At 43.9% G+C, this 26,948-nt stretch overlaps 1 protein-coding gene across 1 annotated transcript in view; it reads right to left on the bottom strand.

Annotated features, from left to right (window-relative positions):
- Positions 1-356: 356 nt before the first annotated feature.
- LOC122542971 (leucine-rich repeat transmembrane neuronal protein 4-like) overlaps positions 357-26,948 on the bottom strand; it is a gene marked incomplete at its 5' end in the record, with an annotated part of 185,038 nt that continues 158,446 nt past the window's right edge. The window contains one exon of the mRNA XM_043681114.1: positions 357-854. Coding sequence (XP_043537049.1) covers positions 630-854 — 225 coding nt within the window. The remainder of the gene's footprint in view (positions 855-26,948) is intronic.

Below are 26,948 nucleotides of genomic sequence, written 5' to 3'. Positions count from 1 at the left end.
CAACAAGCCACACACCATATTCGGCCTCATCTAACTTGACGCACTACACGAGAATCTGAGACAATCTGACTCCCGCACCTCCACACCCCCCTTGGTCACCTTTATTCTGAAGTTGGCCACTAGGTCATTCACTAGACATATGTGTGTCACAGACAGATGACAACTTGCATGATCTCCAACCTGACCGACAGCACTTCAGCTTTTGTTTGGGCTAAAATCAATGATATTCCAAGCAACCCTCGCCATTACTGCTTTGGTGAAACACAGCCCAACTCAAATCTTGAAAATTAGACTTCTGGTTTTCCAACTCAAGTCGCCTTGTTGGGGAAAGCATGACAACGAAAATAGTTGACCCATCCTTTACAGTTTTTAGTTTATTTTCTTAAGAACATCATGAGCAGAGTCTTATATTTACATCATCAAATACCAAAGCACAGAAAATCAGGAGGATGTCAAATCTCTGAAGTTTAGCAGTTGTGATTTATTTTAATGGCCACAGATAGTTCAGAGTTGTATGTTTTTAGTTAAAACTCAGCGAAGACCATTTGTCTTAAACCTCCTTTGTCTCTTTGTTCTTCCAGACTGGAGCATTTCACCCCCAAGAGTCAATCAACCAACGAGGTCTCTTTCTATGGTGAGTGAGGTGGTTCAAGATGTATGTTCGGTATAGCCGAGCGAGCCACTGTGCTAATGACGTTCCGACTCATAGCTGGTTCCAAGTTGCTGGACTCCGGTTCCTCCTGTCGAGGGGTCTCGTACCGCTTGTGTATATGAAGAGTCTGATGTGCTTTGCAGTACCCAACCAGTGGCTGATCGTAGTTGTAAAAGGCTGTGATGTTCATGGGCAGTGCAGTCTGTTAGAGAAGAGAACACAAGAGCATGTTAGTTTCATCACATTCCACCTTAGGCACAGAGGTGAGATGTTGTTTCATGCTTCAGATTATTTCTGTATCTGTAACCGGGGGAGGAGAATGAGACAGAAGAGAAGGAGGCCATTTGGCCCATCACATTTGTGTCAGTCCTCCGATAGGATGACCCAGTTAATATCATTCTTCTGATAATTCAAGACCAACAATATCCACGGGGTGACAATCCCAATTTTTTTAACTCTCTGATCACTGCTAGTTCCAAACTTTTGAAGAAAGGAGACATGCTAACCTTCAAGTGCTTAGTATTATGAAAATTTCTGTACCCAGTGAGCACAAATTTTAGTTCAGGAGAGTGGACAGGTTGTTTCGAATGAATGAATTCACGCAGATAGTTTGTGAATGTACCTGCCCAGGGAGACTGAAAGTGCTCAGAAATGGGATTTATAAATGAGCAGTGAACTACAAGAAAAGGCTTGCATTTTTGTCACACCTTTCATGAAGTACGTCTGAAGCCTGGTCACTGTTCTAAAATCGGGGATGTGGCAGCCAATTTGCGCCCACAGTGAATTTTACCCAGCAACAGCCAACGCCGTGCTGCCAGAAAACATCGATGGAACAGATTATGTGGTCTAACCCTGACCTCATGGCTTTTTATGGGCTAGCTGTGCACATCACAACAGTGAATTTCACTTCAAAAACATTCCATTGTCACTGAAGTTCTTCAGATTGTCCTGAGGCTGTGATGTTAGAGTCAGACAGCACAGACACAGACTCTTCTGTCCAATCAGTCCATGCTGAACATAATCCCAAACTAAACTAGTTCCATCTGCCTGCTTTCTTATTCATGTACTTATCTCCATGACTTTTCTGTCGCGCTCTCGCTCTCGCTCTCTCTGTCGCGCTCTCGCTCTCGCTCTCTCTGTCGCGCTCTCGCTCTCTCTGTCGCGCTCTCGCTACTACTGCCTCTGGAAGTTGATTCCACACATGAACCACTCTCTGGAAAAAGAAAATTGCCCCTCGTGTCTTTTTTAAATCTTTCTCCTTTCACCTTAAGATATATCCCCTCATCTTGATATCCCCCACGTTAGGGAACAGACAGCTGCCATTCACTTTATCTATACCCCCCATGATTTTATAAAACTCTATAAGGTGCATCGTTGGAAATTGTTATTAAATTGTTTTCTTCAGTATTGGAGAGGTTTCACTCAGAAACTTTAGAACACTTGGGTCAACAGTAAATTGAAGGCAGGTCAGGGTTATGGAGGGAGAAGGAGTATGCTTATAGTGCTCATTGCTAGGGGCAACAGGTCATCGTCCAAGGAGGATATGAAATGGCTCTAATTGGGCAGATGTCTCATGTCAAATTCCTTTGTCCCAACTTTATTACTCGCCTTGTGTGTTGACTGGTAGAGTGAAATGATTAAACCTTGAGTGCCTCCTCAGGTCTAACCTCTCCTTTCACAAAATCCTCCCTCAAGGGTGTGTGCTGTTGGCCAGGCCATTCCAAACTGACCTCCTCTCAGTCTCCCCCTCAATGGTCTCCCATGGCTAATGGCTCCACATTGCCCACATCTATCTCCCCCTTCCTGCCCAAACACTCCCTTTCTCTAACCATTTCCTCCACTCTCCTCTTTGTTATGGACCGGACCAAATCCCCTCAAAATGTATTAAGAAGGTAGCCTAGATCCTAACTTTTCTTCATTTGAAGGTAAATGTAAGGTGTTGTGTTCCAGATACAATTTGATTGGTCAAACTACTCAACGTTAAACCAAACACAATTTATACAACAAAATACAACAAAAAAAAGAATTTGTTTAGCTGTAACTCGATTGGAAAACTTAACACAATAATAGATGAGTTATCTACTAAACAGTAACTGTTCCAAAATAACATCCCATAAATACACCCTTGGCAAAAGGCAAATTTAAAAAAACAAATTGTCTCAAATGCAACTCCAACAACTCAGGAGGGAAAATACATCAAGAGGAAACTCTGGGAGAGAGTGTAGCAGGTAGAGGTGCGTTGCAACAACAGATCCAGCAAGAACTACTACTGAAAACTAAAAAAACTAAAAATCCTCGTTCTTTGAGATTTGACCACACCCATTCAGGCTGCCTCTATTGTTCCAACTTCAAAGAAATCCAAGAACTCACAAACTGAGGGCGGCACGGTGGCACAGTGGTTAGCACTGCTGCCTCACAGCGCCAGAGACCCGGGTTCAATTCCCGACTCAGGCGATTGACTGTGTGGAGTTTGCACATTCTCCCCGTGTCTGCGTGGGTTTCCTCCGGGTGCTCCGGTTTCCTCCCACAGTCCAAAGATGTGCAGGTCAGGTGAATTGGCCAAGCTAAATTGCCCGTAGTGTTAGGTAAGGGGTAAATGTAGGGGTATGGGTGGGTTGCGCTTCGGCGGGTCGGTGTGGACTTGTTGGGCGAAGGGCCTGTTTCCACACTGTAAGTAATCTAATCTAATCTAATCTAATCTAATCAAGCTGTTTACTTTCACACAAATTGCTCGGCACCTCTGCTTCAATGTTTATCTGAAAAGATACAGGAAAAAATGGCCCCTTTAAGTCATAGTATCATCACACCTTCTCCCCCCCCCAACCCTATCTCCAAGCACCTTGGTGTTTTCTATTCAACCAGAATCTTTTTATGCTGTTTGGTGAATCCAGAAAGGGGGCAGAAAATAACAGGCATGATTGTTGGGGGGAGGGTTGAGGTGTTGACAGGGAGCGTGTTTGATTGGGTAGCAGTGGTCTGGAAAGGGGCCAGGAAACATAAGAACGGCCCATAACTTACTTTCTCTCTGTCTCCCTCTCTGTCTGGCCCGGGGCACACACTGAGGCGAAGGGGCTATTGATGTAATCTTATAAGCAAACCCGTGACAATATTTCAAAACAGTTCACCTTTTGATTTTCATTTTCTTAGTTCTGTCATGGAATTTATGAGTAGGGGCAAGTCCATCATTAACTGCCTGTCTGTAATTTCCACCGTGAACTGAGGGACTTGTTTCAGAGGGATTGATATGTCATTAACATTGCTGTGGTTCTGGAGTCATGTGCAGGCTAGACCGGATCAAGGTAGCAGATTTCCTTCCCTGAAGGGCATTACTGGAGCTAAGTCTGTCAGACGATCAGCCATGGTCTTATTGAATGGTGGAGCAGGCTTGAGTGGCCAGATGGCTGACACCTGCTCTCAGTTCTTATGTTCTTCTGTATAACAAACAACAGTCACCATTCCTGAATCGAGCTTCATATTCCAGAATCATTGATAATTTATAATCAATAATTATAGTTATTGATTGAACACAAGTTCTACCAGCTGCCATTTTATCAATTTAACCATAACAGGAGATGATATTAACTGCTTTAAAGCCCTGCTTAACTCTGTCGAAAAAAAACAAGATGTGGAGGTGCTGGTGTTCGACTCCCTGTTGAACTATAACTTGGTGTTGTGTGAAACAAAAAGCAAGTGTTTGTGATCTCTACCAGCTGCCATGGTGGGATTTCAACGCGTTCCTGAGCTGCTGGTGTGCGAGCCCAGTGATGTTCCCATTATACCTCCATATTGCCTTCCCACCTCACCCTTTATTTCTGGGTGTGAATGTGATAACTGGGTCAGAGGGAGAGGTCTGGCATTCTACTGTGCTGAAAAAAGGCTTCAGAGGCTGCAATTGCACAACACATTCCAGACGGGACAGGGAGCCACGAGAATTTTATCCCACGTCGGGGTGGGGTGGGGGCGTTGATGGGTTGGGGAGTCAGTGGGTGGAGGAGAGGAGGGACATGCGGATTTTTATTGTGGTCCTTGACAAGAGGTGACGGCAAGAACAGAAGAAGGTTTCCATGGGAGGTTATGACAGGACGAATGACAAGACAACAAGGCTTGGGATAGTGGAGAGACTCAGCAGGTCTGTGAAACAAAGTACAGAGTTAACATTTCAGGTCTGCTATGACTTGTCAGCTGGCGAGTCAGGTCAAGACATACCCAAATGGTGCCTTTTATATACCCAGCATCCTTCACTGCAAAGTGCTTTGGGTTTTGATTTAAAAAAAAATTAAACTTCTAAGTATCTCTCTCGGAATCACTGAATTACACTTCAATAACAATATACTCCTTCAGCGTAATCTGGCAATTAATGGTGTTTTATGAGCTATTAATCTTTTATTGCTAATCTAAGCATTCATGCTTATCATCTAGTGTCTGTCATCTTTAATTAGACATGCCAACTGATTTTTCAATTAAAATATAATTGACGTTTGAGTTTTAATTGCATTTTTACTTTGTTTATCAATTTAAGCGTAACAGGAGATAAAAGAATCAGACCTTGTTGTATTCAAAGAGAGAATACGCATGATATGAACAGCTTAAAAGTCTTATTTAGCTCTGTTGAGAAAAAAGGAGCCAAGTGTTTCTGTGGTCTCACCCATCCCTATCTGTGAAACCTACTCCATCCCTTCACTCTGATGACGTGCTCTAATTCTGCTTTTTCGGACCATCCTCTGCAAGTTTAGTTGCAACTCCACTTTTGTCTTGTTCTGCCTTGAGTTGCCAACATCACAAACTTTGCAATGTTCTCTGACTGTTGACCTCGCACCCTCCTCCTTGAAGATGCACCTTGAAAGCTAACTCTTCCGGCAAACGCTGACACCTCCTAATGTGGTTTGACGTCAAATTCTGTTTAACAATGTGCCCGCAAAGCCCCTTGGGATGTTTTCCTGCATTGTGTTGGTTCCACATAAATGCAGTTTATTGTGGTAGGTGCACTCTGTCTTGGATAGTACTAAAAGCAGGCGGACTTAATCTAACAAAACAAAATAAAAACTACGGATGCTGGAAATGAGAAACAAAAGCAGAAATCACTGGAAAAGCTCAGCGATGGTGAAACCATTTGTGGAGAGAGAGATCAGAGTTGAAGTTTCGGGTCCTGTGACCCTCCCTCAGAACTGAATTTAATCTCACAGTCGTTCTGTTTCCCTGTCCAGACTTCAGATGCGTTCCAGTAACTAGATTACTTAGAGTGGAAATAGGCCCTTCGGCCCAACAAGTCCACACCGACCCTCCGAAGAGCAACCCACCCAGACCCATTTCCCTACTTTTACCCCTTCACCTAACACTACGGGCAATTTAGCATGGCCAGTTCACCTAACCTGCACATTTTTGGATTGTGGGAGGAAACCGGAGCACCCGGAGGAAACCCACACAGACACTGGGAGAATGTGCAAACTCCACACACACAGTTGCCCGAGGCTGGAATTGAACCCAGGTCTCTGGCGCTGTGAGGCAGCAGTGCTAACCACTGAGCCACCGTACCACCCATAATGGGAATCAAATATCAGGCAGATTGGATAGCAGGAAGTTTCCTTCTCCCCAGAAGACTCTCCTTGTTCCTCTTCCCCTTACTCCATCGTTGTAACCTTATGGCGTGGAAAAATATGGATTTTATTTAAAAAATTTTCAAAGAACATCTCCTTCTTGAGTGCGTCTGTCTGAGCTCATTGCACTTGATTAGAATGACATTTGCTGAACAATTCTCTGCATTGTTGGAAGCAGACCAGGCAATTAGGAAGGCAGATGGCACATTTGCAACTATTACAATGTGTTGGAGTTGAGGCTTGAGGGAGTTGTGCTGAAACTGAATAGGGATTTGATAAGACCACACCTGGGTTGGAGGGATGGAGATAGACCAAATTTGATTTGAGTTGATGTATTGTTGTCACCTGCACCTCAGTACGGTGAAAAGTTTTGTTTTGCTGTGCAGTGTAAGCAGATCATCACGTGAAAAGATCATAGAATGACAGAACAGAGTGAGGAATACCAAGGTATGGCTGTAGAGAAGGTGCACAAAAAGCAAGATCAACATTAGATTTGAAATTTGAGAGGTCCATTCAGAAGTCAGTATTTTTAAGCAGTTACAAATGATCTTATTAGAGCAAAAATCTCTTCGTGTTGGTCATGACAAGCCTCTGACGGGGTGTTTACCTCGGCTTGGGAGTCCCAAAACAAGGGTCATCATCTCAGAATAAGGGCTCATCCATTCCAGATTGAGGTGAAAAGAATCTTTTTCACTCAGAGGGTTATGAATCTAAGGTATTCTCTATCCCTAACAGCAGTGGATGCCCAGTCATTGAGTACATTCAAGACGGAGATTAATGGATTTTTGCGCACCAAAGAAATCAAGGAATCAAGATTGGGTGGACAAGTGGAGTTGAGATAAAAGATCAGTCATTGTCGTATTGATTGGTAGAGCAGGTTGGAATGGCTGCATCATGTGCTCCCACTTGTATTTTCCAGGTTGTCAGCATTTATACAGCTCCCCTTGGAAATGGTGCAATTGATTCAACTTCAATCACTGCTCGTGGTCATATCATTACTGTTCTAATTACCCTTTATGTCTTCTCCTCTCCCTCCAATATTGCTTTACATCGAGCCTCTGTAAGGCTCTCAACAATGACCCTTCAGTAACAATGAACTGATCAGTGTCAGTCCGTCAACTGTGCAGAAGTTGTGTGCAACTCCAAAAATATCATTCTCCACATGGTGGGCGGCATAGTGACTCAGTGGTTAGCACTGCTGTCTCACAGTGCCAGGGACCCGGGTTCAATTCCCGCCTCGGGCAACTCCCTGTGTGGAGTTTGCACATTCTCCCCGTGTCTGCGTGGGTTTCCTCCGAGTGCTCCGGTTTCCTCCCACAGGAGGAAAGATTGTGCAGGTCAGGTGAATTAGCCATGCTAAATTGTCCATAGTGTTAGATGTAGGGGAATGGGTCTGGGTGGGTTGCATCTTTGGAGGGTCGGTGTGGACTTGTTGGGCCGAAGGGCCTGTTTTCACACTGTAGGGAATCTAATCTAATCATAGCTCCACAGATGCTGATAGACCTGTTCAGTCCCACAAACAGCTTCTGTTCCTAAAACAGTGATAACAAACTTTTTGCTCTTTATTCTCTCAACCTTTTCAAAATTTTCAATCCTCTCCTTAGCTTTCCCTGCCTCAGATGTTTGTTAAAATCTAATTATGGTGACACTTTCCAATCTTTAATTTCACCCCAGTGAATCCACAGCCGCAGTTCTGATATCCCCTCTGACGATAGGCTTCACACACTCCCACCCCACCAAACTGCGCACAGTTTTTTCACTGTTCTTGTGGGCTGTGGAATAAGGTTTTCATTATGTACTTGAACAGGTATCGATGCTTCAAACTGCACCAGAACGATATTTGCACGAGTTAACAAAAGTTGAGATTTGCTAACATTTTGAAAAAAGAGGTAGCCAAACACTAATTTTGTTTGTCCTTACCACAAACTCTGTCACAAAAAGTTAAGTGGAAGCTCAATAAAGTTCAAAAGAGATGTGAGGGGTAGGCTTTTTAACACTGAGTGTGGAACGCACTGCAGAGGTGGTGGAAGAGGCAGATACGATAGGATGTCCAAGAGACTTTTAGGTAAACACATGAATATATATGGAATGGAAGGATATGGACTAAGGGCAGGCAGAAGGGATTAGTTTAATGTGGTGTCATGTTTGGCATAATATCGTGGACTAAAGGACCCATTCCTGTGCTATATCGTTCTATGTTGTATGTTTCATGTTCTAAGATAGGAGTTGTGAAGGATTAATGGCCATGACAATGGATTGTGCTGGCAAATTGGATCTTGCAGGATCTGGGTTGCTAAGCAAGCATTTCTTGCTCATGCCTAATTATTAAGAGTCAGCCACATTGCTGTGGGTCTGGAGTTCCATGTAGTCCAGACCAGGTAATGATCGAGGAATTCCTTCCCCTAAGCTAATGACCGAGTTAGGTTTTTACAACAATTAACACTGGTTACATGATTAACATTAGATTTGCTTTCACTCCAGATTTTTACAGAATTCAAATTTCCCCACCTACCACAGTGGGATTCTGACCCAGTCTCCAGGATGTGAACTCAGGGTTGTGGATTATTAATCCATGACATTCCCACCATGCCATTATCTCCCCTCGCGTGATAGCATAGTGGTGCTGAGGCAGAGCTGTATTTTGGATGTGATGCTTCGCCGAGATGTGGACTGCGTTCTCAGCCAATGAGAAACAAGGTGCTTGTCCTGATGCCGTGTGTTAGGTCACCTCCCACCCAAGGGAACACAAACAGTCCTGTCATGCAGGTCAAAGTTGTTTGTGGGATCTTGCTGTGCACACAATTTCCCCATATTCCAACACTGCTCAAGTGGGTTGATTTGTCACAAAGCTGGTTCCTTTTTTCTAAAAGCTGATCCTTTTCTCAAGGATACTGTGTCCTTGGTTTTTTTTCAGAGGGGACGTGAACCACTCAGGCTCTGAATCAACTGGTTTGGTACAGAGATGGAAGGGTATTAGGAGGCCTTTTTGTTTATACGTAAACAGATGAGACTTTTGGCCAAAGCTTTTATGTTTTAGGAGTGACCTAAATAATGAAAGGGGAGTGGTCAGTCTTAAAAACTGAAGTCTTGCTAGTCAGCCAGTGCAGCAGGAGTTGTGTTTGAAACAGGCTGCTGAACTCTCTCTCCTTCTGCCCTTCTAACTTCAACCTGTAAGCCTTTGTTTAATTTTTACTGTGTTTAAGGGGTTTGTTTATTGGCACTGTTGTGTGTTTTCAGAACAACATGATAAGTCTAGTTTGGATAGACTGAGTTCTGGGGGTATTCTGTATTCTGTTCTTTGCGTTTCATTCAGTGAATTTTGTGAATAAATTTTTGTCTGTTTTAAAACCCAGTAGTCAACCTCACTAACTTACTCCGGGTAACTTTCACTGTACACCGACCGAAACAAATTGCAAAGTTACAGTCTGGGCTGCCTGCTTGAGAATGTTTTGAGTGGTTTGGCCTAGTCCATAACAAACCGGTGCCACTGCACTTTTGAGAAGCCTGGTTGTTTGCAAAAGCTCCACGTGAATATAATGACAGTGACAACAATTTCAAGGTCCTTCGCCTGAAGTCAAGCAGTCTGCGACACTTGGTTACTCATCAAAGGTGTTGCAAGTCCTACTTTATTGGAAGTCAGTCTGTACAATTTCCCTGCCATGTCCTCTGTTCAAGCCAAGACGACTCCAACCAGGAGAAACATTAAGCTGCTCATTGCCTCTGATGTTACATAACGTTGCATCGAGGCGCTAGAGTCTTTCTGCAGTGGCTGAGTTTCTCTGTTTGGCTGCAGTGTGTAAACTGGAGAAGCACTGGTCGGCAAGTGGCGATAAGTCACCTTCACTTCCTGAGTCTGCAACATCCGAAATACATTGCACGACAAGACTGAAAAGGTTACAGAAGCAGAAACAGCTCTTATTTTAAAGTAAATCCTGTTTTGATCCATTCAGCATTGCTGCAGGATTTACAGTATGCTCCGTGGGACTCCTTGGTTACCATTTCAAAAAAATATCATAAATCAAACTATGTTCCTCAGGGACATGTGGATGTGAAATATTGTGAAGATGCTCAATTTCAATTAGCTGCGAGTCAGCACGTTAAGCTGAATATGACAGCACTCTAAAATTGGTTATGTTCTTCACAAGTGTATTTTAATAATTGGTTTAAGAGTATAAGAAATGCTCACTTGGGAATGGAAATGAATGCTGAAATAATTCAATTAAGTCAGGTCTCTCTTACAGTTTAAAATATTCCTGTAAAGATGAATTCCAATCCACAAATCAAGCACAATTCCAGGTGAATTTGCTGTACAAAGCTTCAGTGTTAGACAATGACAGCAAGTCACTGCAGTGTTATGGACCAAACCAACACTCCTCAAAATAAATCAAGGAGATAACCCAGCCCCTTTTAATTCAGCTTAAAGTCAAATGTAAGATGCTGTGTTCCATTTGTGATTTGATTGGTCCACCACTAGACTTTAAGCAAAGCGTACTTTATCCTTAGAACACAGTAGTAATACAAACGAAGAAAGAAGAAATAGCATAACTTAAACTCTATTGAAATAATTAATAACTTAATTTAACTACTACTCATCGACTGTTCCCCATTAGAGCAACATTCCACTGGACGCACCCTTGGTAAAGGCAAATTCAGCAAAACAGAGCTTTCTCACATGCTATCTCTGCTCCAGACCAGAAGAAAGGAACACCGTAACAAACAATCCAGCAGCAGAGAGCTTCTTTACTGCAGTAAAGAGAGAGCTGTATCCATCAGCTTCAACAGCCAAGTCCAAATCGCAACTGAAAGCATAACTAATACCCTGGCTCTGTGTGAGCCTGACTGCACTCCACTCCAAACACTCAGGGATCTCAAAGTTACTGACTGCTTCTGAAGCAGATGTTCTGGTACCACAATGGAAAACCTCGCTCTAAGAGATACAGCACAGAACAAATCTCTGTTAAAGACGCAGTACCATTACAGCTGTGATAAGTTTTGTTGGAAAAAGCTCAGTGCTGTCTCAGGCATTCCCAGATGTGCCATCTAAGAGAGGAGAAGATGCACTCCTCCCTCAGACAGTTCCCATGCTATTGTCCAAATGGACTTTGATTCAAAATATTATCAGTGGTTTGGCCACACAGAACTTAAGTATAGCTGAAGAAAGACATGTTTGCCAAGGTTCTGCGTCATTTTCTCATTTTGCACTCATTTAATGCAATGTTTCAATGACCAGGAATCCAGGACAGTCTCGCGATAAAGGCTAGGCCTTTAAGGACAGAGATGAGGAGAAATCTCTTCATCCAGAGACTGGTGAGCCTGTGGAAATCTCTGTCCCACAAAGCGTTTGAGGCCAAAACATTGATGGAGTTCCAGCAGGATGTGGATGTAGTTCCCAGGACTAAAGGAATCAAAGGTTATGGAATGAAAGTGTGACTAGGGTATTGCGTAGGGTAATTGACCAAGATCATAATGAATAGTGGAGCAGGCTCAGAGGGACAAATGCCCTAATGCTGCCCTTCGTTTCGATGTTTCTAATGAACAGTTTTGATCTCCTCATTGAGTGAAGAAACGTAAATATGTTGGAGGTGATTCAAGAGGAGGTTTACTGGATTGACACCTGGAATGGAGAAAGAGAGGACTGCAGATGCTGAAGAGTCAAAGTCGAAAAGTGTTGTGCGCTGGAAAAGCACAACGAGTTAGGCAGCATCAGAGGAGCAGGAGAGATGACGTTGTGTGCATAAGTCCTTCATCAGGAAATCAGGGTGTTATGCCTGAAACGTGGACTCTGCTGCTCCTTGGAGGGGTTGCCTGACCTGCTGTCCTTTTCCAGTGCCACACTTTTCAACTCTGACACCGGGAATGGGCAAGTGATCTGGGAGGAGAGATGAGTCAGGCTAGGCTTGTTTCCAACAATTGAGAGGTGATCTTGTTGAAACATTGAAGATCCTGAGGAGAGTTGAGGGGCATGGATGCTAAGATGGTGTTTCCTCCTTAAGAGAGATTCGAACAAGAGGACTCAGTTCAAAAATAAGGGTGTTCCAGTTAGGATGGAGATGTGGAGGTCTCTTTTTGTTTTCCTTTTAAAGGGCCCTTGGTCTGTAGAACACTTGCTCAAAGAGCAGCAGAGGCTGGGCTGCTGAATACATTTAAGTCCGAGTTTGATTGAGATTGACAGGGGAATCAAAGGGTTCGGGGGAATGGGATAGACAGGAGAGTGGGAGTTGAAGCTGCAATTAAATCAGGCATGATCTTATCAAAGGACAGAGCATATTTGAGGGGCTGAACATCCGACTGCTGCTCAGAATTTGTACATTCTCATGGACAAGGGATTTGCAACACTCCTGACATGCTGACACTGAGAATTTGAAACGTAAGAAGGGTTTTAATTTGTTCAGGCTGGAATTGGGCTCCCCCCCACCCCCACCCCCCAGAGGATTTGAATGCCTTGAAAATAAGGTTCCAATGCCTTTTAATTGTGTTGCCTCACCTTCTTTGGAGAATCTGGGCTCGACCTTGTTCTTTTCAAACTGGGGCTGTCATTGCTATTTTCCGAATTCTGATTATGTTATTCACTGCTGGGACATATTTCTTCAGCTTTTAGCAGTTATCGCTCACTCCTGAAAATGACTTGAACCCAAGGGCAGACATCAAAAAATATGTCTTGGACAAAATTCATGACTTTTAACACATTGGTGTGTCTGAGTTGATGCGGACAACGATGTGAATTTTATTTTTCACACGAGGTAAAGTGTATTAGGCCTCAGGGAAAGACTATCCTTGCAGTCGATGGAGAGTTCTTCAGAAATCGCCTGCCCCATGTTGATAGTTATCATATCATATGAATATTATTGGCTAATTATGTGGGTTTTCATGCTGATAGTTTGTAAATTTTCTGATTACAAATACTATTTGGAGAAACACGGGAGTCAAAATGGCACCACATCTTTTTTTCATCTTAATTTGTACTACTTTTCCAAATATAAACAAATAGGTTAAATTTTGAATGCTGTAATTATCACCAAGATTTTTATTCTTGTTGTTAGCAACTAAAACATTGTTCACAGTTTCAAGGTACTGTTCAGAAATGCCCAAGTTTAATGCTTCATAAACACTGGCTGCTGGATCGGAAATGTTGATTTGGGTTTCTCTCTCCACAGATGCTGCCAGACCTGCTGAGTTTATCCAGCAAATTTCTATTTCCATTTGCAAAGCTGTTGGGGCACGGATTTATGATCTCTACCATGTGCCCTTCTTTATCTCGAGACAGGACTTTGTCCCCAGATTGGGTCAGCCCAATGAGTTCGAACTTGCATTCCTCCCTCCAAGAGAGCCGCAGATTTCAGGTCAGGGACCCCCAACAAAAGGGCAGCCATGGTGGCTCAGTGGTTAGCACTGCTCCCTCACAATACCAGGGACCCGGGTTCGATTCCACCCTCAGGCGACTGTCTGTGTGGAGTTTGCACATTCTCCCCGTGTCTGCGTGGGTTTCCTCCGGGTGCTCGTTTTCCTCCCACCGTCCAAAGATGTGCAGGCTCGGTGGATTTGCCATGTTAAATTGCCTATAATGTTGAGGGGTGTGCAGACTAGGTAGGTTAGCCTTGAGAAATACAGGGTTACTGGAATAGGATATGGAGTGTGGGTCACTCTAAGGTAGGTCGGTGTGGACTCAATGGGCCAAATGGCTTGTTTCCACATTGCAGGGATTCTATGATTCCGTGATTAATCACCTGGTTTTTATCCCTGTTCCTATCACCCTCAAGCCATGAGCAACAACGCATTTCGCATTCCAGATCAGAGCTTCCATTTCTCTTCTGTCTTCGTGACATCACTTGTTCTCATTGCTCAACCAGCTCCCTGTGTTGAGCACAGTAAAATCACCGTTGTTCTTGCAGACAATAGGGCTGCTCTCTCCTTGTAGAGTGAGAGGCAGAGAGAGAGAGAGAGAGATGAGTGATGGTGGTTTAACTTGAGGGAGAGGTTGAGAAAGAGGTGACCTTCATGGTCACCTCAGCCAGTGTGGGAATTGAACCTTCCCTGTTGACGTCACTCAGCTTCGCAACCCAGCTGTCCAGCCAACTGAGCTAACTGACCCCCCCGCATCCTTCACAAAGTAGCAGAATGTCAAAATTAGTACCCTCTAGGTCCATGACCCTATTAAATCTCTGAGCACTGTAATTCTGGCCTCTTGAAGCCATGTCTGCCATCCTTACTGTCAAGCTGAGAGAGGTCCATGTTGCAAGCTGGAGATACTTGCCTACTCTGAGCCAAGATCTGAACCGTCCTTTGAGAGGCAGTGGAAAATTTCTCAGCTTTTAAGTTCCCTCCCCAAAACTCTCTATCTCACTATCCCTCTCTCTCACGCCATTTCGGGTGCTCTTAAAACTCTCTCTCTTTGACCATGCTTTCGGTCATCTGCTTGGGAATTTCCTTCTGAGGCTCAGTCTCAGACTTTGCTTGATATTGGTCCTGCCAAGGATGTGAAGGGCAAGGGGATGTTTCATTGTGTGAGTGACGCTATTTAAATGCAAGTTGTTGTTTGGACAAAAGGGTGAAATATTTGGAAACTGAAATACACCTCAGAAGATGAGCAGACAACTAAGATCTCATCATTGGCCAAGAAAGAAGCCACAATAATCAGGATTCCTGAAGAAGGGCTTATGCCCGAAACGTTGATTCTCCTTCTCCTTGGAGGCTGCCTGACCTGCTGCGCTTTTCCAGCAACACATTTTTCAGCTCTGATCTCCAGCATCAGTGGGCGGCACGGTGGCACAGTGGTTAGCACTGCTGCCTCGCAGCGCCAGAGATCTGGGTTCAATTCCCGACTCAGGCGACTGACTGTGTGGAGTTTGCACGTTCTCCCCGTGTCTGCGTGGGTTTCCTCCGGGGGCTCCGGTTTCCTCCCACAGTCCAAAGATGTGCAAGTCAGGTGAATTGGCCATGCTAAATTGCCCGTAGTGTTAGGTAAAGGGGTAAATGTAGGGGTATGGGTGGGTTACGCTTCGGCGGGTCGGTGTGGACTTGTTGGGCCGAAGGGCCTGTTTCCACACTGTAAGTAATCTAATCTGCAGTCCTCACTTTCTCCTCCAATGTCCATCATCCCTCATCTTAAGCTAGTCTGGATTCTTATCCTTCTTGTGAAGCTGAGATAGTTCCTTGGCCACTCTGAGCAAGCAAAGGTTTGAGAGCTGTTGTCAAAAGCAGTTGGAAACTTTATCCTTGCATGAGTAACACTGGATCAGATTAAATTCAAACACAGTTTCTAAACACAAAAGAACTCTATGCATTCACCTCTCTCTTTCTTTTTTGGGCTTTCCTATTCTCCTTGGCACTTCCCTTATCCTGTTGGTCCATCATTGATAACAGTGCTTGCAATCACTTGGACTCTTGTAAGTGACCTTTTTCACTTTATTTTTTTTTGAAATTCTCCTCAACATCCTCTCATTTCTTTGACCATGCCTTGGTTCACATCATCTCGCCACATTCTCCATTCTCAGACCATAAGATCACAACACAGAGGAGTAGGAAAAGGCCATTCAGCCCTTTAAGTCTGCACCTCCATTCAAGAGCGTCATGGCTGATCTGACACTCCTCATGTCTACCCATGATTCCCTGACTGTTAAAGAATCTATCTCAGCCCTAAACATATACAAGGACTCTGCCCCCAGAGCTCTCTGGTAAGGAGTTCCAAAGACTCTCAAACTTCTGAGAGATGAAATTCCTTCTCATTTCAATTTTACATTGGCTCCCCTTTATTCTGAGACTATACCCTCTGGTCCTTGACTCTCCCAAGAGAAACATTCTCTCCGCATTTACCCTGTCAAGCCTCCTTCTTTCATTCATGGGACTTGGGCGACACCAGCTGGGCCAGCATTTATTGCCCTGTAAGAAGGTGGGGGTGGCGGGGGGATGGTGAGCTCCCTTATTGAAACACTGCAGTCCATATGCTGTAGATAGATGCAGAATGTGCTGAGGGAGGGAATTCCAGGATTTTGATCCAGCAGCAGTGAATGAATGGTGATATATTTCCAAACCGGGATGGTGAGTGGATTGAATGAGAATTTGCAGGGGGTTGTGTTCCAATGTATCTGATGCCCTTGTCCTTCGAAGTACAAGTGGTCGTGGGTTTAGAAGGTGCTGTCTAAGGATCTTTGTACAGTTGCACTCAGACTTTCCGACCTTTAAACTCGAAACCCCTTGAATTCAGGCCCAGTATTCCATTAACCTTTCTGATTACCTGCTGTATCTGTGCACCGGCTTTCTGTGTTTTGTAGGCCCCAAGTCCCTTTGTTTTGTAGCTTTCTGCACTTTTCTCCAGTTAGATAGTTTTGTTTTCTCTTCATATTATACTCCATTTGCCAACCTTTTGTCCACTTAACCTATTAATAGATCACTTTAAGTTGTTAGTATCTCTTTCACAACCTATCTTTCCATCTACTTTTGCAAATTTGGCTGCAATACATTCACTTATTTCTGCCAGGTCATGAGTAAACATTGTAAACTGTTGTGGTCCCAGCACAGATTCCTGTGGATTTCCTTTGGTCACAGGTTGCCAACCTGAAAAAGCATCCCTTATCCCCACACGCTGTATCCTGCCCATGAGCCAATTCTCTATCCATGCCAATACATTACCTTGAAGAGTACGGACTCTTATCTTATGACTTAACCTTTAGAAGTCCCAATGCCACACTCCTATAGGTTTAAAAACAGAAATTGCTGGAAAAGCTCAGCAGGTCTGGCAGCACCTGTGGAGAGAAATCAGAGCTAAGAGTTACCCTTCCTCTGGTTCACTTCTGTTCATTCCAGTTAAGACTTCCTTGAAAAACTAACAAATCAGTCAGACACTCCTTACCTTTCATGAAAACATACTGTGTCTGCTTGTTTTGATTGTGATTTTCCTTGTGTTCTGCTATTACCTCGATCAAAATTGACTCCAGTACTTTTCCAACAATAGACTTTAGGCTAATCAGCCAATAGTTACCTAAGTTTTACTCCCTCCCTTTTTGAGTCAGAGTGTCACTTTTGCAGCTTTCCAATCCAGAGTCCAAGGACTTTTGGAAAATGACAAACAATGCATCAACGATGTCTGTAGCCATCTCTTTTCAGAGGCAAGCCTTCACGGCCAAGAGATTTATCTTCCATCAGTTCCATTAGTTTGTCCATTACTACATGTCTCGTGATTGTAATGGTACTTAAGTCCTCCCTGTATTCTTTCACATTAGTGGGATGTTTGAAGTATTTTCTAACAAAAAGACTGATGTGAAATATCTCTTTAATCCTTCTGTTAGTTCCTTATTCCCCAAATCGGTCTCCCCAGATTCATCTGCAAGGGGCTTCTCTCCACTTTGATCTCTCTCTTTCTTTTTATACAGCGGAAGAAGCTCTGATTGTTAGTTTTTATATTCCTTGCTGGTTTCCCTCTCAGTTTACTTTCTTTGTCTTTGTTACTTTTTTTGTCCTCTGTTGGGCTCTGAATTTATCCCAGTTTTCAGGGTTATCACTGACTTTTGTCTCCTTTTATGCTTTTTCTTTTGATTCTCTGATTTTTTTTCTCCTGACTTTTAAATCTCAGTGAAGTGCTTCAGGGTGTCTTGCTTCACACATTAAAGGAGAAGAACTGAGTGGAAATTGTTGTTCCATCACCCAATCTCTGCCAGACATCTTCGACTCTACCTTAGCCCCATTGATCTGTTTTGCTCAACTTCAGTGAAAACAGCGCAGGTGATGTAAAACTAAACAGCGGTCAGGGAGCCAAAGGTGCTAACTTGTGCTTTGTGGGCTCGGTGCTGGAGTTAGAACAAATTCAATTCAATTCAATTCATTTCAATAGAGCATGGGAACAATCTGTTTGGCACATTACGCCTACACTGATCCTAGTCCTTATTTAGACCAGTTACTTATTGCTCATGCACGGTTTCTTAGTCCTTATTTATTGCTACTTATTGCTCATGCACGGTTTCTATCCATCTGTTTGCCTACCGTTCATGTGTCTCTTAAAAAATACCTTAAATGTTGCTGATGTGCCTGCTTCCACCACCTCCACTGGCAGTACTTCTTACGCCCACCAACCGCTGTGTGAAAACTTGTTCCTGCACTTCTCCTGTAAGCGTTCCCCCTCTCACCTTGATACTGTGTCCTCTTCTGTTGGCCATTCCACAGGGAGAAAAAAAAACCTCTGACTGTCCTTCCCATTCATGCCCCTCACAATTTTGTAGACCTCTGCCAGGTCACACCTCTTTTCAGTGAAAACAATCCGAGTCCATCCAACTGTTCCTCATAACTGAAACCCTTCAGATGAGTCAACATCCTGGTAAATCTTCTCTGTGCTCTCTCAAAGCATCCACCTCCTTCTGATAGCGTGGTGACCAGAACTGCCAGCAATATTCCAAATGTGGCACAACTGAAGTTGCGTACAGATGTAATATAACTTGCCATTCCACGTCCCAGCCAATGAAGATGAGCGTACAGCATACAGCAGTATGCCTTCATGACTACCTTATCCACCTGTGTTGCCACTCTCAGGGACCTTTTGACCTGTATACCCTGATCCCTCTGTATTTCAATGCTGTTAAGGGCTCTGCAATTTGTTGTATAATTCGCACCTGAATTTGATTTTTCAAAATGCGTCACCTTGCATTTGTCCAGATTAAACTCCGTCTACTATTTCTCAGCCCAAATCTGCAATCTATCTATGTCCTGCTGTACATCCCCTTGACAAATGACTAGAAGACAACTTCAAATGTAGTATGTAATTTAATAGCAACCTTGCAGCCTCTGTGAACCTTAATTTTGAATAGCCTGAACTATTATCAACACTGTAGGTTGTTATCTGTGAATGAGAGTGGGGACTAATCACAATGTGTGACATCCACATGCTTTTTACAAATGATTTGTGGTTGCGTAGTTGTGGGTGCAGTGAGAGTGAGTGTGGGGGGGTGCTGACCAGACTGTTTTGATGAGAGTGTTAAAGAGCAACAACATCTATATTGTTGGCCCCTGATGGTTCTCAGCATCTTCCGCCTCGGGACCCTCCGAAATGACTTGGAAGATCTCACATGAGGCAGTAGATGGACTATTTACTGACTTGCACGTCACTGTGCAGTGTCTGGTCACAGCTGCTGAAATGCCTCAAGTTCATATTCTTCTTAACTCCCCTGTAATGCGAGCCAGAAAGCTCAGAGGCATGTTGGAGGCAGAAAGGATTGTGTGTTCACACAAGACACCCTCAATAGTGAACAGACTCTGCAACCTGGTGTTTGGGCTTGTCTATTGGGATCACTTGGGTTAATTACTGGAGTAGAGTCACCACATGTGGCCTTCACCTCTAAAAGTATCTACCTTCAGGGGCTTTCCTTTCTTGTACTCAAAGACTCAGTGGATAGACACTCTCCCCCTCTTGATCAGAAAGGCTCAAGTCCCACTCCAAGAATTTGAGTGCAGGAGTATATGTGGCACTCCAAACGAACAGATTACCTGGTCGTTTTTGTGTTGCTGGTTGTGGAAACTTGTTGTGTGTCAGTTGGCTATTCTATTTCCAACAATGACTACATTTCACAAATACTTCATGTTGTCATCATTGTGGGTCTTAGTTGAGGTTGTGCACTTACATAGGATCGATACAAGACTCTCTGGGTGAATAATTTGTTAGTGAACCTTGTCATTACTGAAACATTGACTTGCAACTTTATGCGGGATGAGGCTTTGCACGTTCAACCATCACATGAACTCAGTCATGTGATCTTACATCACTGATGGTGCAGACTGTCAATTTACATATTTAACATTTACCCTTTACACTACATCTCCCTCCATGTTCATTGATTAATCCTTTATGCTGCATCCCCTTCTATATTAGGGCATGATCTACATTCATCGAATCATCGAATCATAGAATCCCTACAGTGTGGAAACATTCGGCCCATCAAGTCCACACTGACTCTCTGAAGAGCATTCCACCCAGACCCACACCTGACTCTATCCCTACAACCCTGCATTTCCCATGTCTAATCCACCTAGCCTGCACATCCCTGGATACAATGGGCAACTTAGCGTGGTGTATCCACCGAACTTGCACATCTTTGGATTTTTAGCCTGTGCATTCTCCTAAGCAAAGTGCTGAGGCGGGTCCTTGAGGTGCTGTATAAATGCAAGTACGTTATTTCTTCCTCATTTCACTTGTAGGTTTATATTATTTAGGGAGCACCTTACTTGGATATTCCAGCTCTTTTGGAGATTTGGCGGAGTCTAAATTTGATTTTAAACAATTTACTTCTTCATCTCCCGCCATCATCTCCAACTTCGGAGGTGGCTTGACCTGAAGACATGACTGTTTCTCCGGCGTTCTTGAATGACAATAATTCAGACGTATGAATATCTGAATTAATTCAACTTATCTATTAACTTTTATCTCCACTGGGACCTGCCTCTGACTAGAATGGTTAAATACCCATTAATAACCTTCCACGTCAAACACAAGCAGCTAAGCTACACAGATCTAGCGGCACTGATTGATCTATGATATTTTTGGGAGCTCAAGCTGCTCCACCACAAAATGGAATTGCGGTGCATGGATAGAATAATGTTAAGAAAAACAGAGACTCAGAAAAAGCATCAACCGTGAAATCTCTCCTGACATAAAATGTGTTCTTCAAACCAGGCAAGTAATTGACTTTAGGACACAACATGAACACACTGACCTGATTGTTGCTTGCATGTTAAGTACTTAAACATCACAAAAAAAAGAAATGTCTGTCAGGAGAAAAAAATGCTGTTGGACGCTGGGGAAATATCGCTTGGTTAAATGACTGCCTTCCCATCGAATGCTGGTAACAGTAATGTTACAATGAATGAAATTGCTTTTATCTTGAAAAGTGAAATGTGAGGGGGCCAGATGATGGCCCCTCAAGAAAATGATTCATGTTCTCAGATGCAGAATTGCCCAAGTATGTCGCTCCACATTATAGGTTGTGGGTGTCACTGCGGTGCAGTGGCATCGTCCCTGCCTCTTGGTCAGAAGTCCCCGGATACAAGTCCCACCTGCTCCAGCGGTGGGTCACAACACATGGAAATAGGTTGATCAACAGTATCTATGTCATGGCATGGGAATATTTGCGACAGAGATGCACACAGCTCATGTAGCATAGACAACAAGAATAGAAATTGCTGGAAAAGATCAGCAGGTTTGGCAGTGTCTGTGGTGAGAAATTAGAGTTAACATTTCGAGTTGAGTGACCCTCCTTCAGAACACATGGCATAGAATCAGGTCATTTGGCCCGACCAATCCATTTATACTGTAGTGGTTGGTATTAGGTGGAGCTGTTTGATTACAAGGTTCTTGATTGGGGTTGTTGTTAACCTGGGTCACTTCGGAAGCCCTGGCCAAACAATATAACTACGGGATTACGTTCGAGCCAGAGTGTCCCTGGAGAGGGAGCACATGGTGTCCACCAACACCCTTGAGCTGTTCAGGGAGAGGTGGGCACCGCAGGGAGTGGAGTGCATTATTTCCCCCTCCAACTCTATTTTGATTTAATCCCTGACCTCCCCTTCACTGTTTGATTACACACCATCGCCCTTTGATGTGAAGGGCACTGCTTGTCACTGGCCACTCGGTTGTTTCCTTTCTTCCTGCTGGTGGAAATTGAATAAAGATTCGTGCACCTTGTGTCTTTCACTGCGTCTCACACCTGCACACACACAACATGGGTGCTGGGGAAAATATAAGCGCTATCGCAGTTCAGCGGGTAGTATGGGGGTAAAGTAAAAGAATATATAACCAGGAGATTTACAGTCTCCTCAGTTTAGGGTACTGACTCTGTGAAAAAAATATATATAACCAGGGGATTTAGAATCTCCTCAGTTGAGGGCAGTGACTCTGAGCTGGCTGTCTACAGCCAGTGTACTGTGCACAATCACCTGATGAAGGAGCGTCGCTCCGAAAGCTAGTGTGCTTCCAATTAAACCTGTTGGAGTATAACCTGGTGATGTGTGATTTTTAACCAAGTAAATAAAGGGGGGCTCGGTGATGGGAGACTGACCTCTGTGCAGTTATTTCAGTACTGCAGTCAAGTGTCCTCCCAATATGCTCACCTGAATCTATCAGTGTAACTCTCCATCCTTTTCTGCTGATTTCCTCCAGCCAGCAATGCCTCACATACCATGAAAAAAAACAAGAAAAAGTATCACTGGATGTGATTATTTTCATCACCACATTGTTGTTTGTGGGAGCATGATATGAAAAGTGTTTGTGACGCTGCAGGAGCGACTACATTTCAAAAGGAAGGGGAACTGTCTCTAAGCTCATGCAAGGTGCCACGCCAATGCAAATCTTCCTTGCCTAAACCTCGCAGTCCAGATTTCCTGCTCCTGTCAACACCTGTCAGCGCTGGTGATGCAGGAACACTTGCAGAGTGAGTTTGGATGACCCTGAGGATCTGAACCATCGGCAGCTGTCAGGATAACGTTAGGATGAAGAATCCCATCCTGTTAAGTTCTGCAATTGTTGGGAGGCTCCCTAAAAAGAGCAGAGAATAATTCATGCTAATAGGAAGTGGAGATAACATTTCAGTTGCTGGGCACTGCACTTACAAGTTTCAAAGGTTACACTTTGCATTCATTTGTACACCCACTGACTGAATTATTTTGATTGAGTCTATGTAACGGTGGCTCGTTTCCAAGGCGACTAACGTACTGGTGCTGTTAATGTTGAGTTGCACATCAGCCAATTTGTGTTTTATTGTGCCACCTCCCCCATCCCGATCGTCCATGAAAACAGTGCAGGTTAACTTGCAGTGAATCCAGCTGCACTGTGGTCTGCCTGCATTCTGTCTTCCATTTACTTCGTTGGCCTTTCGAAGGAATAGGGCAGCAGCTCCTCCAAAATGCACGGTCCCCGACAAAGATAAATGGTGCGCTAAATGCCTTGCTCTTGTAAATATTGACTACGCATTCCTATCAAGTTCCCTGGCAGAAAGGCGCAACACTTTTGACCCTGCATTAATTAATATAATCGAGGAGATAATGTTCCCTGACCTTCTATGTCAGCTATGATTTTGTTTGTGTACTGCTTTGGTTTATTGTGGCAAATAGTGATAATGAGGCTGATTGGCAAATCTTTCACAGAGGTCAGAAAATTCTTCATTTTTTTGTTCATTAGTCTGCCCTGCTGTTTTTCGGACATTCTGGAAGCCTCCTTTACTGTTTTATCTGCGTCCACAAGAGTTTATGGTGAGATTGGAAACCATCTGGGCGGGATTACTCTAACCCAAAATCACTGTTGTCTGACTCCACCACAAGACTGCTGTCTCATTAGAGGGATTAGATTAGATTCCCTACAGTGTGGAAACAGGCACTTCGGCCCAGCAAGTCCACACTGGCCCTCTGAAGATTAACCCACCCAGACCCATTTCCCTACTGCACCTAACACCATGGGCAATTTAGTATGACCAATTCACCTGACCTGCACATCTTTTGGAATGTGGGAGGAAACCCACACAGACACAGGGAGAATATGCAAACTCCACTCAGACAGTCGCCCGAAGCGGGAATTGAACCCGGGTCCTTGGTGCTGTAAGGCAGTAGTACTAACCCCTAAGCCACCGTGCCACCCTAAGAAAGAGAGAGGGAGAGACAGTTGGTGGTTGTTGAACCTGAGGGTCACCACGTCTCAGGGAGGGGAAGAGGTTGAGAAGGAGAGTCCTTCACATGCTGTTGCCGTCACCATGGATCGCAAAAGGGCTGTCCAGCCAACTGAGCGAAACCCACCCCAATTCCAACACAAATGGAACATGGAAGTGAACGTAGAGTTGTGGAGATGTACAGCATGAAAACAGAACCTTCGGTCCAACTCATGCATGCCGATCAGATATCCTAACCTAATCTCGTCCCATTTGCCAGCAATTGACCCATGTCCTCTAAAACTCTTCCTATTCATGTACCCATCCAGATGTCTTTCAAATGTTGTAATTGGACCAGCGTCCATCACTTCCTCTGGCAGCCCATTCCACACACACACCACCCTCTGGTGAAAAAATTAGATCCTTAGGTCCTTTTTAAATCTTGCCCCTGTCACCTTAAAACTATTCCCTCTAGCTCGACACTCCCCCACTCAGGGAAAAGACCTTGTCTATTTACCCTATCCATGCCTCTCATGATTTTACAAATCTCTATAAGGTCACCCCCCCAGCCTCTGATACTCTAGAAACTCACTGACCCAGTCTGTCCAGTCTTAGAGCCAGAGGCACCGGCCCTGTGAGGCTCAGCAGTTTTATTTTCAGTTTGTAAATTTGGTTTCAGGTTGTTATTCACGCAGAAATGTTTCAATTTGAAATGCTTTCTTGAGGGGATTAATGCAAGAGGGAAGAAGTGTTCACAGATCTCTTGTGTTGTCTCAATCTGATTTCTGTCAGAAGTGTTGCAAACAAGGCAAAATTTGAAATGCTCCACTTGTTTTGGTATCACTGCAGCTGTGGATAAAACATATAAATCATTTTGAATTACTTGTTTCCGGAGAGGATGCGCTTTGGCGTGGTGTTGATGGGTCGAGCCAAATTTTGAAAGATTTTGTGAACTACTTCAGTTGCGACTGGACAGGATTGATAGCTCTCCATTCTGATATTGAAAAGGTTTGTTTTTGTGAAGTTTTTTTCTTCCCAAGGTGAAAGTATTTTTATTGCTGGAGAATGACACAGGTGACGCGACCAATTTATTCTCTGTTGGCATTGAATGAGGAGCTGAATACAGATTGGCAAAATTTGTTTTGCCTTGGACAGAAGGGTCCGTTGGTTAAAAGTTTTTATTTCACCTGTTACGCTCCCTGACATTGGCTGCTGTCCTTGCAGCGTCACACTTTGGGGGCATACTGAGGCAGTCTGCATTTTTACCTTAGCCTCTTTTTTCTCATTCATCAGGCAGGTTTTGTGATGTGCTGTGTACAGTCGGTCTGCAGCATGGGAACAGGCAATATATCCCCATTGGTAGCTCCTCTCCTCCTCCTCTTCACGCCACCCTATCAGATTCTCCTACTCCAAAAAGAATCCTCGTGTGTTTGAGAGATCACCTCGTCTATAAGCACCCTGGGTAGGGTCACTTCCACAAGTGGAAGGATTTATGCCACTTCAACCTGGCAAATCTTTTGATTGTTTTAACAGATATTCATTTTATTTTCAAGTAATTTTCTCATAGGATCATGCAGCATGGAAACAAACCCTTTTGGTTCAGCCAATCCATGCCGACCACGTCCCCAAACTAAACTGGTCAAACCTGTCTGCATTTGGACCATATCCCTGCAAACCTTTCCTATTGATCGACTTATCCAAATGTCTTTTAAACATTTAAACTCTACCTGCATCCACCACTTTCTCTGGCAATTCATTCCACACAAAAATGACTGTCTTTTTAAAAAAAAAAAATTGCCCTTCACATCTGTTTTAAATCTTCTCCTCTCACCTTAAAAATATGGCCTCTCGTCTTGAACCTTTCCACCTTCGGGAAAAGCCCTTTGCTCTACACCTGATCTATGCTCCTCATTATTTAATAAACATCTGTGAGGTCACCCCTCAGCCTCCTATACTCCAACTAATAATGTCTCAGCTAAGCCAGCCTATTCTTATAACTCAGTCCCTCCATTCCCGACAACATCTTGGTAAATCTTTTCAGTTTAACAATATCTTTCCTATAACAGGGCTCCCTAACCTTAACCTTAACCCTAACCTAACCCTAACCCTAACACTTTGTGGGCGGCACGGTGGCACAGTGGTTAGCACTGCTGCCTCACAGTGCCAGAGACCCAGATTCAATTCCCGCCTCAGGCGACTGACTGTGTGGAGTTTGCACATTCTCCGGGTGCTCCGGTTTCCTCCCACAGTCCAAACCTGTGCAGGTCAGGTGAATTGGCCATGCTAAATTGTCCGTAGTGTTAGGTAAGGGGTAAATGTAGTGGTATGGGTGGTTTGCGCTTCGGCGGGTCGGTGTGGACTTGTTGGGCCAAAGGGCCTGTTTCCACTCTGTAAAGTAATCTAATCTAATCTACTCTAATCTTATCACACACAATACTCCAGAAGAGGTCTTACCAACCCCAACATGACATCCCAACTCAAAGATCTGATCAATGAAGGCTCAACAGTTTCTTCACCACCCTGTCTCCTTATGACACAAATTTCAAAGAATGATGTGCTGGACCCCAAGGTCCCTTTGTTCTCCTTCGCTACCCAGAGCCTGACCATTAATTGAACAGTCCTGCCGTTGTTTGTTTTCTGAAACTGTAATACCTCACATTTATCTATCTAACACTCCTCAGCTCATAGACCCAATTGATCAAGATCTCTTTGTAACCTTTTATAACGACTGTCTGCTATAACACCAATTTTGGTGTCATCCCCAAACCTAGTAAGTATGCCTCCTATATTCTCATCCAAATCACAGGTATAAATGACAAACAAAAGTGGACCCAGTACCAATGACTGCGGAACATCATTGGTCACAGGCTTCCAGTACGAAAATAACCCTCCAGCATCACCCTCTGTCTCCTGCCGTAAAGCCAATTTTGTATCCAATTAGCATCCTGAATGCCATGTCATCTAACTTTACTAATTAGTCTACCACGTGGAACATTATCACAGGCTTTCGTGAAATCCAAGTAGACAGGTTAAACATCTCCTTTCGAATCTGGTTTGAGATGCACTTAATGGTGCTTTCTCGGTGGGTTTTGT

The sequence above is a fragment of the Chiloscyllium plagiosum genome, chromosome 42 (assembly GCF_004010195.1).
Source record: "Chiloscyllium plagiosum isolate BGI_BamShark_2017 chromosome 42, ASM401019v2, whole genome shotgun sequence".
Taxonomy (NCBI): domain Eukaryota; kingdom Metazoa; phylum Chordata; class Chondrichthyes; order Orectolobiformes; family Hemiscylliidae; genus Chiloscyllium; species Chiloscyllium plagiosum.
Note: the sequence above shows the minus strand (reverse complement) of the source record. Positions and strands in the feature narration are given on the sequence as shown.